Here is a 13,124-nt window from a genome sequence, read left to right on the forward strand (position 1 = left end):
AGTTGTCAACCCAGAACGTCTGACTGGACATCATTTTATGGACCACATACCACCAACCCAAAAAAATGCAGCACCTAAAATGGATGTGCGTGGTATGTTGCTCTCGGTGAGATGAGTGGAAAAAAAAAATCCGCAAGGAAACAAGGTTCCACTGTCCTGATTGCGATGTCGGAGTTTGTGCAGTCCCGTGTTTCAAAATATACCACACCCGTGATGTTTTCTAGAATATGCAGTGTCTCTATAATATTGTTTGGACAGAGTTCCGTGTGTTTGATTTGATTACATTATTTAATTATATTATAATGCATTAAAGTTTATTGCCCCTAGGATGTCTACTAGACTCTTGTATAAACAGATTTCAGTGAGTTATTCCTAAGAATTACAGGCCTACAATAAAATAAAAAAAAAAAAAAAAAAAAAAAAAAAAAAAAAAAACCACACAACATATTTCCATTGAAAATAATGTACCGCTTTGAGCACAGAAATACTGACATAATCATACTGCTAGGGAGGTTAAGTACATCTAATGAACAGCCAACAGCAATCTAATTAAACAGTAAGCTAAACAACAGCCAGGCACCCAGGAGCCCACCCCAGACAGCCCGACACCTCCAACCCTGAATACACAAAGTTCAGTACACATGCTGTCTTTCAAGTGACTGGCCCCCACCTATGCAATCTGTCCATCATGAGACAATATTCCAGTCTGTATAGTGGAATTAATGTATTTTCATAGATTTGAGGGAAAATTGGGGATAAATATTTTTGTCCCAAGTGGAGGAGCTTCTCCAACCCAGTCTGCAGGAGGGCCACCATATTTCCTCTGACCATTAACCTGTACAGGATTAATATTACACCTTTCCATCCACTCCAGAAGGGAAGCTTTGTCTTATTCAGAGAATTTATCCAAACCTCTCTCTCGGTGTTCAGCACGTTATTATCCATCACAGACTGATCCGCTCAAAAAAGGTACAGTGGTTTATTTTATAAACATTTTATGATTAATTCAAAACATAACCAGTAAAAAAACAAAAAAAACCAAAACACAAAACAAAAAACACCTTACCTTAACTTTAAGACTGTACATTTTTGGCTCATATTTTGATTGAAATCGGTCAGGATGCATGACAACTATTTGTCCTGCTGAAACTTTAAGAAAGTTTTCAATGTCTGTGTTGAAGGTATGGTATAACTTAAATTCTTCTCTTAGAGCATTTGCTGAAATGCACAAGGAATAATATTACAATAATATCATAAACACATGTAAGTTAAATATCTAGAGGCAACAATTCCTGAAAATATATTTATATAAAAATATACACATTAGCCAAGTGTGCCATGTACACATTTTGGGAACAAGACAAGACTGATGACTGCTGTCACTTTGTGCATATGAAAAGTGTTGTGCAAGATATTAAAAGCTGAACTCCAGGAAAACAGCTAAATATACAAAAGAAATATATGTATGTGAGTGTTTGCATACCAAAGGATTTGGATGATGAATTATTAAGGGCCAGTTCACACTACAAAAATGCACTCTGGATGCATTCCAGATATGTTTTTGCTTACAGTTCACACTACATGCAGTTCTGGTGCAGTTTGTCATGTTACAGTATGGTTCTGTGCAGAAAAAAAAATGCAGCATGTTCTACTTTTTTGCTGCACCAGAAACTGGACTGCACTAGTGTGAACCAGGGCCATTGAAATACATGGAAAAACACTGTGCATGCATTTTTGATGCAGAAAAAAAAAAAAAAAAAAAAAAAAAAAAAACCTAGTGTGAACTAGCCCTTAAGCTAACTGGACTCTTTTACCATTCAGCCTGGAGCTTCTGTTCTGTTTCTGTGCACCCATTAAAGAGGAGCCTTGCTCTATGTGCACAGCCTCACCAGGTTCAGTGAGCTAGTCATTGCCCTACCCTTTAATGGAGAAAATGCATTTTGATATCCTGGTGGCTCTTGGGATTGGTCTTTTTTGGGAGTACACAGCATAGACCTGATTTTTCTCTGCTGCAATTTAGTAACAATTACAGGTCCTGTCCCTCAGCTTGTGACTGGACAGGAAAAACAGAAGCACAAATGATAGGCTCATCTCCCTGTCCCTGGACAATTTGGACACAGGTGTTGTAAATATGAGGGAGGACTAATACATTTAAATGTAATTATTAGTCTATGTTGTGGAAACAGGAACGTGCAGACAGATATAAAACACAAAATGCCTCCAATCCAAATGGCATATCCTACAACACGCCGAGTACTTTGAGTAACCAAAGCATAGAAGGAAGGGTGGCCTGTTTCCCTTTACTGTACTCCCAGGTACATAATTTACATGTAAAGATTCCTTTAATTCTAGAGTTTGCCCTATTCTGAACCTCAAATACCTTCAAAATATCCCCATTAGGATTTGGTACTGTGAAAGGGTAAACCTTTGAACCTGTCTTGTGGCGGTATCAGCACAACCACTCCCGGGGACCAGAGAGGACTCAGGACATTCTGTAAGTCTAACTATGGGCAGTTTTTGGATGACTTGATAGAATTCAAAACTCTAACCCCTCACCACTTCTATTTTGTACCCCTTTGAAACCACCAACTGAACCCACAAGTCTGGGACCCAGAGAAAGTCAAATGGTAACAGAAGTCTCCCTCACTCCTAGGAGTGAGGACGCCCCTTCACTGAGAAGAGGGCTTTAGGGAATACTTGGTGGGATTTGTGTGCAAAGTCTTATGCAGAAAGGAAGAGCTTAAGTTCAGTTTTGAGTCTGAAGCAGGAGGGGAGCAATTGGTTGCTTTGTGTTTTGAAGAGGTAAAAGCTCCAGTTGATCAAGGTTTTAGGAATCTTCTCCTGTGGAAGAACGACCTTCTCTCCTGTGACATCTGCAATGAATTTGACAAATCCCTCACCAAAAATACATCCGCCTTCAAAAAAGGCATACATGTGAGGTTTTTTTTTTTCTTCTTTTTTTACAGCTTCAGCTGGCGAGGCTTTTAGCCATAGGATTCTGTGAATATAAATAGAGATTACAGCCATTCTGGAAATGTGTGTCAGTACCAGGATTTGGGCTGTCCCTTTAAGACTAAGCAAAACTCATCTGAGCTTGCCCCTGTCTGGAAAGTGACAGTGACCGCCAAGCTGATTACGGTTCACCTTTAAAACACCGGTGTCAACACACCACCAGTGCCCATGATAGCATAGCTATCTTTGTGTGCTCTTGCTTGACCCAGTTGAGATCTTCTCAAAAGCATACCGTGTATGACAACATGTATAAATACATAAGTGGTTCATATGGTGAACTCGGTGTAGAGCTATTCACCATGAGGTCATCACAGAGAACAAAAAGGGGGCACTCTTTACGTCTGGAGGAAAAGAGATTTAATCTCCGAAACACGGAAAGGTTTCTTCACAGTGAGAGCTGTGAAAATGTGGAATAGACTCCCTCAAGAGTTGGTTCTGGCCAGCTCAATGGATTGCTTTAAAAAAGGCCTGGATTCGCTCTTAGATACACAGAATATACCTGGATACTAACATTTATAGGTAAAGTTGATCCAGGGAATCAGGAAGGAATGTTTTTCCCTGCAGGAGCAAATTGGATCATGTTTTGCTGGGGATTTTTGCCTTCCTCTGGAACAACAGCGGGTATAGGATTATAACTTTTTTTTTAATGGTTGAACTGGATGGACTTGTCTTTTTTCAGCCAGACAAACTATGATCTGGCGTATTCTGACCCTGCTCTTCCTTACTGCCAATTCTGTACCATTTGAACTCTGACGTACACATGTGTGACCTGGCTTGTCTAGACTACACTTTTGCTTTACCCCTCTGTGTTAACAGACCCTCCATTACAACTTGGTTGTCCTGACCTGCTCCTGCTATGCACCAGTCTCTTGTTTCATTTACATCTGAAGCAGCACATCACAAGTACCAGACCAGCCAGCCTGCCCTGCTCACAGTCCTGCTCATGGTATGTGCTCTGTTACTTTCTGCGTAGTTTCTCTCAGCACATCTGAACTATTTTACCTGTTATCGAACTCCTGGCCTGACAATCTGTTCATTGCACATTCTGGGGGACTTCTGTAATTTCTTGGATAAGACACGGTCTTGGAATACAGGACCATGTTGGTTGTTCATTGCCCTTGTCCAGTTAGCTGCAGATTGACATTTGCACAAGTAAAAAAAAAAAAAAAAAAAAAAAAAAAAAAAAAAGGCTTTAAATTCCACGAATACTGATAAGTGTCCCAGTGAAGCCCACCTAATGGAGTTTCCTGTTAAGGTGTGGCAACAATGGTGCACTGCTCCTGAATTCAGAGCAGGAATTGTGAATATTATGCGTACCTGTACTACAGTGGGATGAAAAAATGTTGCATGTGGTGTTGTTATTCCCATTGTCACTGCCTGTAGCTAGTCGGTCAGCACCTGACCAAACTTAGTCCTACACACGGATTTCTAGATTTACAGCACAGCCTCAGATGCTGAAATCCTTCAACTTTTTAGAATGACAGCCCTGCCACAGAGGCTGAAACAATCTCACTACGAGCTGCAGTGCCTAGAAGAGGAACAAAGAAGATAGAAAAAGGAGGATTTGGATCAAAAAAGGAGGGAAAAAAAACAAAAAAAAAACCCTGGATTTTCTCTATATAATGATATGTAAAATACATGTAGGCAAGACCGGAAATTTAGAGACTGATTCAGACCCTCGAGGTCCAAAATGGGCCCTTCATCCCCATTTGGTTTTGGGAGTGTGAACAGGTTTGAATGAAATCCCTGAACACCTTTCGTCCACTGGAACCTCCGTGATCACCCCCTGAGACAATAGGCGATAGAGTGCCTGTTTCAAAGCTCTTCTCTGGCTTCATCGGTATATTTGATTTTAGAAACCGGGGTGGGCCCAAAATTCTATGCTGTACCCCCAGAGAAATCGTGGAAATGACCCACTTGTCTTGGATTAGAGCCCTCCAAGTCACAAGAAAATTTAAAAAAAAGCCTTCAAAAGCTTACAACACCTGGTATACCCAGGCAGTCTCCCCTCCAAGTAGTAACCAGGGCTTGAGCCTGATTAGATTCCGAGTTCAGATGAGATCAGGCGCGTACAGGCCGTAATGCAGCCGTAGTCCATTGCAGCTCCGCCACCAAGAATAGCTGCAATGCCAGACAAACACAGTGACCCCCCAGGAGGACATTCTCTCCGATTGGTCGACCAGTGTCCATTCACCTATAGGTGGCACAGAACCAACATAGTCTTGAATAGCTTGCACAGTGTCCCGTGATGTACGATAACGTTTTCAGTTTATGTTTCTGAGGCTTGTGCATCACAGTGCAATTTGGTGCTGGTTTGGACTGTCATACATGGGCCCTTATTTGTACTTTAATGATTTTTGAAGAACAGACATCTTTTACTATATCTGCAATCCACAATTGCTTACACAATGAAAAACATGATAGGAGTACATGTACATAGTTTATCTTATTTTGAGTACAAATAAAGATCACCATTTTAAATCTATACCTGAATCCTGATAGATTCCGAATTCTCTCTTTTGGTCATCATTAAAAATTCCAAGGACTACAACGTCATCTCCATCTTTCAAATGCTCCTGTACTTGTTTGATCGTCTGAATCTGTTTCGATGGTGGCCCAGCTTGTTCAGTCATGTAATCAATTATACCTTAAAAAATGAAATAAAAAAATATAATATAAATGAAAGATCTGTGGTCTTGTTTCCAAGAGAGTGTTATGTGTCTTATTATCAGAAGACGTTTTGAGAAGATAAAATGCAATTTTTATATGATGAAAAAAATGTTATATACACACAGTGCAGAGCACAAAGTATGTGAAGACACAAACTGAGTAGATGAAGAATTAAAAAAAAAAAAAAAAAAAAAAAAAAAAAAAAAAAAGTTTTGCGCCTTCGTGACAGTCTGCTAAAATGCCACTTCAGCAGGCGATAGACGAACCAAAAACCAAAACGAAAATTCTTGTCAATAGTCAGGTCGTTTGGTTTTTGCATCATTAGTGTGCCAGCTGTGACACGCGATTTTCCTGGTGCAACAAGTGCTCGATCCAACATGCTGGATTTTTTTTTTTTTTTTTTTAGGAAAAAAAAAAACAAAAATTGATGGCACAATCATATGAAAAAAACGAATGTAATTTTCGTTTTTCAAGCAACAGTTTGGTTTTTGACTTGTCTTTGGCCTGCATTACTTGGAAAATCCTGGAAAGGAAATACTACACATGTAATAATGTTTGCTTGTTGCATCCACCAGTCCTTGTACTCTTTTCTCAAGATGCAATCTGCCAGCATGCTTGGTATCCTATTTCAATGCTTGTCAAACACAACACACACCACATTTTGGCCTCACATGAACATTCAAAAATCTCTTCAATTAATAAATTTAAAAAAAAAAAATTGTTTATGGGACATATCTTGTGATCCACAGTAAAAACAAAATTCAAAGATTTAAAAAGATCAGTTTCCCGTGTGTTGTGAAATACTGTTTATATACTTCCTAGAATTTGTGTGCAAACAGTAATATACACACACACACACTTTTTTTTTTTATTTTTTTTAAAGTGAAAAATAGGTAAAATAGGTAATCTTGGGGACGAGAAAAAAAAAAAAAAAAAGAAACTTGTGTATCTGAATGCATGTACATTGTTATAAAGAAAATACACAAATTAAAAAGATATATATAAAAGTTTACATGAAAAAATTACTGAAATTTCTCATATAAACACCTGGTACGAACCCAATTTTATTTATTTTTTTAATCTATGGTTTAAAAATTATACCAATCACAAATGCAAACTAGGTACAGAACCTATACAGGATGTAATATATTATTATACAGAATTTATAACATGTATCAAAAAGCAGACAGTGTTAAAGGCAAAAATCGGTTTGGTTTAAAATATATTTTACGTTAAACTATCCATTACTAAAACTAAACTAATCAATTCAATCTGCCTCTACACATTTTCTGCTTTTTAGTACATATAGTTCGTCCAGTATGAGCTGTGCACCTAGTTAAGATCAATTAGAACAGCTGCTGCATCTGACTATTTTTCACCTTGCTTCAGCATTTTTCAAAATGATGGCCGCAGAATCCATAGAGTACATTAATTTTTTTTTTTTTATGCACAATAGATGTTAATATTTAAAGTTTGTAGGAGGTTGATTTACTAAAAGGTAAAAATAGGACTGTGCACGTTGCAAGTGCAGTTGCACTCATTTTCCCTGGAGTTTAGTGAATGCGGTGAAGCTCTAATGAGTTCTATCATCCAATCATGTGCAAACAAAAATGCTGTGATTATTGCACCTTATTGGGTATTCTTTACAAAGTGAAGTTTAAGCATATTCACTATGCAACAATGCATTTTCAATATACATATTTTGTGTATTACATTCTTTATAAAGAGTATACATACACTGGATACACAAGTTTCTATTTTTCAGTCGCCAATTAAGTGCCGCATAGATCTTTTTTATATTACATATTTCAAAATAAAAAAAAACGTAACTTTTTTTTTTTATACTTGCCTTATATTAGGCTCTCCTATAAAATTACTTTTTTGCGTAAAATTTTTCTAGAAATGTATACATGTGTTTTAAACAAAAACACAAGGGAAATGGATCCCTTTTACTCGGTCTACGCAAATGTATTTTTTTTACTGTGGATCAAACACATACTGTATGTACCATACATGTAATATCAAAAAGTGCAACGCAATTAAAATGTGTACAACCTCAATATAAAAAAAAAAAAAAAAAATTATATATATATATATATATATATATATATATATATATATATATATATATATATATATAGCAATCACTCATAAAATTACCTATGATTAAGTCACTGACCACATGACGAAATGCGTCAGCAGGTGGGGGTAAGGTGACGTCATGCTCGGAAGTGTGACTATGGTCATCTTAGACACTACTCCAGGGATATGTATCCTTAAGGATGGTGTTCGCGTTGGAATTGGATTTTAAACAAGCGATCTATCTGGTGCACTAGATGTTACAAGTGCACTACTTTTGTGAGTGTTCTTAATCTCTTAAGAGAAACAAAAATTAGTTACTCTGATACTGCATCTTGAGATCCTTTTTGCTTTGTATTTTACATGGATTTGATTGGAGTTCTGCGTTTTTAAGAGGGATACTCCGCTGTAACAAGCTGATTGGAGGAATATTTATTTCAGGTACTTTTAAGCACTGTTAATTACGCAGCGCTTTACATATAAATTATACATTACGCAGCGCTTTACATATAAATTATACATTCATATCAACCCTTGAGGGTCCCCAACCCTCAAGGGGCGTACAATCTAAGGTCACTAACTCTCACATTCATACATACACATACTAGGGCCAAGTTAGACAGGAGCAAATTAACCTACCAGCATGTCTTTGGAGTGTAAGAGGAAACCAGAGTACCCGGAGAAAACCCATGCAGGCACAGGGAGAACATGCAAACTCCAGGCAGGTGGTGCCGTGCTTGGGATTCGAACAAACGACCCTAATACTGCCAGGCAGAAGTGCTAACCATTTAGCCACTGTGAATATTGGCAGTTATACCTAGAGTGTTGCAAAAGCCTGTTTGACCTTACCTTTGTGTGGGTCAAGCCTTGGAGGTAAGAGGCAGCATTGAGAGGTGTTGGAGCACATCAGAAAGTTTGTATGGAGCAAGCATGACGTATGCATGTCAGCAAACATGACTTGTTTGGAGGAAAGAAATTCTGGGACTGTAGTGACTTTTACATTTGCGTACAATATGATCATGTGCATGTATTTATATACGCTTTTTCACTATATGCGAACAAGGATGAATTTGCACAGACATACCATCAAGGAACATAAAGAAGATGACTTCTGCACACCTGTGGTACACCATTTCACACAACTGGACCACACTATGGAAGACCTCAATATCTTAGTTCTTAAAAAGGAAATTGCAAAAAACTATCCAGGAAAGGAAAACTTTTGAATGAAGTATTTCTAACAATATTTCTATTTGATACAAGAGAGAACAGCCTTAATTTAGACATGGGATTCCTCACTCAAAACAGTTTTACGACCTCCTCTGTGAGTGTTGTCCCAAACACCCCCCAGTCTTTGCTTTAGCTTGGTCTTCTCTCTAGTCTAATCCTAGTTTTATAACTAGGCTGTGTACATTTGTGTGTTTTTTTTTTCTCCCCCTCAGGAGATGGTTTCTTTTAATATTCTGCTAAAACTTTGTGAGGTAGTACCGCTTGGACTTTGAAGAAGGGGACATACCCCAAAAGCTTGTCTTGAAAATTGTATGTTAGTGCAAATAAAAAAGTATCACTGACAGTACTCAATTGTTTATCACTATATATGAAAATTTTAAAAAAGGGGGTTTCTAGTTATGAAGCACTGTTTTTGGTAAATTAGATTTTTTTTCATTTCATTGAGTTAGATATTTTGGTACATTTGTAATGGAGTCTGCACACATATTTTAGTTGCACTGCACATTTTGATATTGAATTGTATTGGATTTTGAATGCACAACAGTGATTAGCTGGAACAAAATTAGTTTCCTTTACACATATTTGGGTTAGTGCAGAGGTTTTTGATTTGTTTTTTTATGCTGGCAGATTGCATCTTAAGAAATAAAAAACGAAGTGTCTCTGACAGCACCAAGCAGACATTGCATGAGCAATTTTGATTGCATGCACAGAATTTATTTTCAGGAGTGCAGCTACTTGCCAGCCATATGCAAGTGGCGTTCTGGCACACAGTAGCCAAGAACCAAAATCATGTATTGTACCTGTTCTGCTGGATTTACCAAAGACTCAGAAGGATTGCCTGCACTGCTCCATTACTCACTAACAAAATCAGCAGTTCTGCACTGGATGCAGTTTTGACCTTTTTGTCGGAAACTGTGGCAGTTGGTACTTCAAATCCTGTCTTTGTGCATGTGTTTCTTCATGTGCTGGCAAAGGCTGTTCCCCATTATATATTTTTCAATTTCATTGTACAGGTACTCCTCGCTTAACGACAGAGTTCCGTTTCAACGACTTGGTCGTTAAGTGAGGAACTGCATGTACTGTATACAGTAGTACAATATATGCATAGTATTTGACAATACAGTATTCTGAATAAGTAAAATAACAAGAAAGATCAAACTGAAAACTTCCACTTGTCTTAATTTGCATAGGTTGTGTAATTTACACACAGTACTGGAATGTTGTATTACAGAACATAAAGTTAGCAAAGTACGGTCGTAATGGTCGTAAGTGCGAGTGGTCGCTAAACAGATAGGTCGTTAAGCGAGGAGGGTCTGTATTTCTATTACGTTGCAATACAGTTTTACCCACAGAGAAAACAAACAAACAAACTTGTAAAATGGTTTAGTCGGATCATTAAGCAGAATGTAGTGTTTAAGATCTTTAGCCTAACAAAAGGATTAAATTTGTATGTAGGTAGAATAAAGCCAGCCATACATGGCTTAAATTCAACCGATACAGAGGGGCCAGGACAAATTCCAATCCATGTGGTTGCACAGAATTCAATCTACCACCCTATCAGATTTTCCCTGCTCAATCAGCGCTAAAGCTTGCCACACTGATCAGTGTATTCCGATGGTGGGGGAAGTCTCCCCACTGTCAGAAACAATAGCTCAGCAGCAAGGATTACCCCATCCACATTGAGTGGGTGGATAAGGGAATTGAGTCAGAGGTTGAATGAACAAAAAACAAAAAAAAAACCCCACAGGAAGAAGGAAGGAGGACTCATTTACAGGCAGCTTAAAAAAATCTCAATTACTGTGCAATTTTACTGTAATAAAAAAGGTAATAAACGGAGGATAGGATAAATCAAGCTCTGAACCACACTTGCTGATTTAATCTCCATTGGGAGATTTAACTAGGTGTTGACATTTTTTAGTAGCAGCACGTCACTTTTAAAGTGCTGAGATGACTGACCAAAAGGTGGTTAAAGCACTCTACAGACTAATAGGGCTAAATGAATTAGCAGCACAATTGTCAGCCAGCCTGCCTTCAGTTCATTGAGATGACAGCAGCATACTTAGACAAGATAGGCAGTCCAATGACCAATTGGAGGACTAATGAGTACAATGTTGCTACTAAATTGAGAGGGCAGTGGCTTATTGTGGTTGGTCTTAAAAAAAAAAAAAAAAAAAAAAAAAAGGAAGAAAAAGAAAGAAGAAAGAAGGAGAAAGAAGAAGAAGTGGACACTGGCAAGACCTCCAAGTACCAAACTGCAGAAACACAAAAAATTATCTGCTTAAGGCCTCATTCAGCCATGCCCTGCTTGCACAGCTGTGTTATTCATTCAGAGAGATCTGTGAATGAAAATAAAATAACAGTCCATATTCCCATTGCGCACATTCCTGGGTTCTCAAAAAGTACCAGGTGCTGCAGTGACCACCAGCTGGATATCAGAGCATACACAACCAAATGTAAAATATTTGCCTGCACACCATGGATCTTCAGTTAGGTTCAAAGGGTTCTAATTTAAGAAAGATCACATCACAGTGTAGTGCAGCGTTTCGGAGCCCCCCAGGGCCCCTTCGTCAGGTGTGTAAAGTCATCAAATTGAAGATCAATATTGTTACATAAAATATGAAAAATAAATTCATTATCATATTTTATGTAATAATATTGTGTTTGATAGAGTCATTTATATGTTACAACTTAGTATGGATTCTCCTGCTTGGATATGTCTCTTGATGTATTTAACATTTTAGAGAGAGTGCAGATTGTATATCCCACTAATTGCCATGTATATTTATTTATGCACATTAGATGGCAGTGTGTATACAAATTCCTCCCTTTTTACATATATTTTATCGATTTGGAGCAGTAACCTTTGAATCTGATCTGGATGATTAGATTTATTTATACGATTTAGAATTCAGAAAATTTATGGCCATACATGATTTGGCCATTATTCAGGTCTCTTGTTTTCCATATTGTGGCTTGGTTTTCACACTGGCCTCTTCTGGTATTACACATTGAAGGATAGAAATGTCAACTTGAGGCTTGGATTCACTTCCTACAGTTGTGACCAAAATTATTCAACCCCCACTGAAATTGAGTGTTTTGGCCAGTTTGACATTGCTTTTGATCATTCAGTCATCTTGCTTACATTTACATTAAAGAGGCACTTGTAGGTCAGACAAATATAACATAACAGTTATAATGAAATAACCACAAATGTCTTTTCTGTGCTCACAGCATTATCAGTTTTATTCAACCCCCAAGTGACATTCAATCTTAGTATTTAGTACAGCATCCTTTTACAGTTATAACAGCTTTTAAACGTGAAGCATAGCTTGACACAAGTGTCTTGCAGCGATCTACGGGTATCTTCGCCCATTCTTCATGGGCAAAGGCCTCCAGTTCAGTCACATTCTTAGGCTTGCGCACTGCAACTGCTTTCTTTAAGTCCCACCAGAGGTTCTCAATCGGATTTAAGTCTGGTGACTGCGATGGCCACTCCAAAATGTTCCAGCCTTTCCTCTGCAACCATGCTCTAGTGGACTTGGAGGTATGCTTGGGATCATTGTCCTGTTGAAAGGTCCAACGTCTCCCAAGCCTCAGGTGTGTGACGGACTGCATCACGTTTCCATCCAATATCTCCTGGTACTGAAGAGAATTCATGGTACCTTGCACACGCTGAAGCTTCCCTGTACCTGCAGAAGCAAAACAGCCCCAAAGCATGATTGACCCTCCACCATGCTTCACAGTAGGCAAGGTGTTCTTTTCATCATAGGCCTTGTTCTTCCTCCTCCAAACATAGCGTTGATCCATGGGCCCAAACAGTTCTAATTTTGTTTCATCAGTCCACAGAACACTATCCCACAACTTTTGTGGTTTGTCCACATGGCTTTTGGCATACTGCAGTCGACTCTTCTTATTCTTTGGAGACAGCAAGGGGGTACGCCTGGGAGTTCTGGCACGGAGGCCTTCATTACGCAGTGTGCGTCTTATTGTCTGGGCTGAAACTTCTGTACCCACATCTGACAAATCTTTTCTCAGTTCCTCAGCAGTCACACGGGGACTTCTCTCCACTCTACGCTTCAGGTAGCGCACAGCAGTCGAAGTCAGCATCTTCTTTCTGCCACGACCAGGTAGCG

At 38.5% G+C, this 13,124-nt stretch overlaps 1 protein-coding gene across 1 annotated transcript in view; it reads right to left on the minus strand.

Annotated features, from left to right (window-relative positions):
- The window catches only part of PDIA4 (protein disulfide isomerase family A member 4), a 52,886-nt gene that overhangs the window by 17,081 nt on the left and 22,681 nt on the right, over positions 1-13,124 (minus strand). Inside the window, exons 6-7 of the mRNA XM_089654528.1 lie at positions 5,501-5,659; positions 1,067-1,218 (exon numbers count right to left, since the gene is read on the minus strand). Of these exons, the coding sequence (XP_089510654.1) occupies positions 1,067-1,218; positions 5,501-5,659 (311 nt within the window). The remainder of the gene's footprint in view (positions 1-1,066; positions 1,219-5,500; positions 5,660-13,124) is intronic.

Source organism: Staurois parvus, unplaced genomic scaffold (assembly GCF_062004578.1).
Source record: "Staurois parvus isolate SC_StPar_1 unplaced genomic scaffold, SC_StPar_1.0 ptg000772l, whole genome shotgun sequence".
Lineage (NCBI taxonomy): Eukaryota > Metazoa > Chordata > Amphibia > Anura > Ranidae > Staurois > Staurois parvus.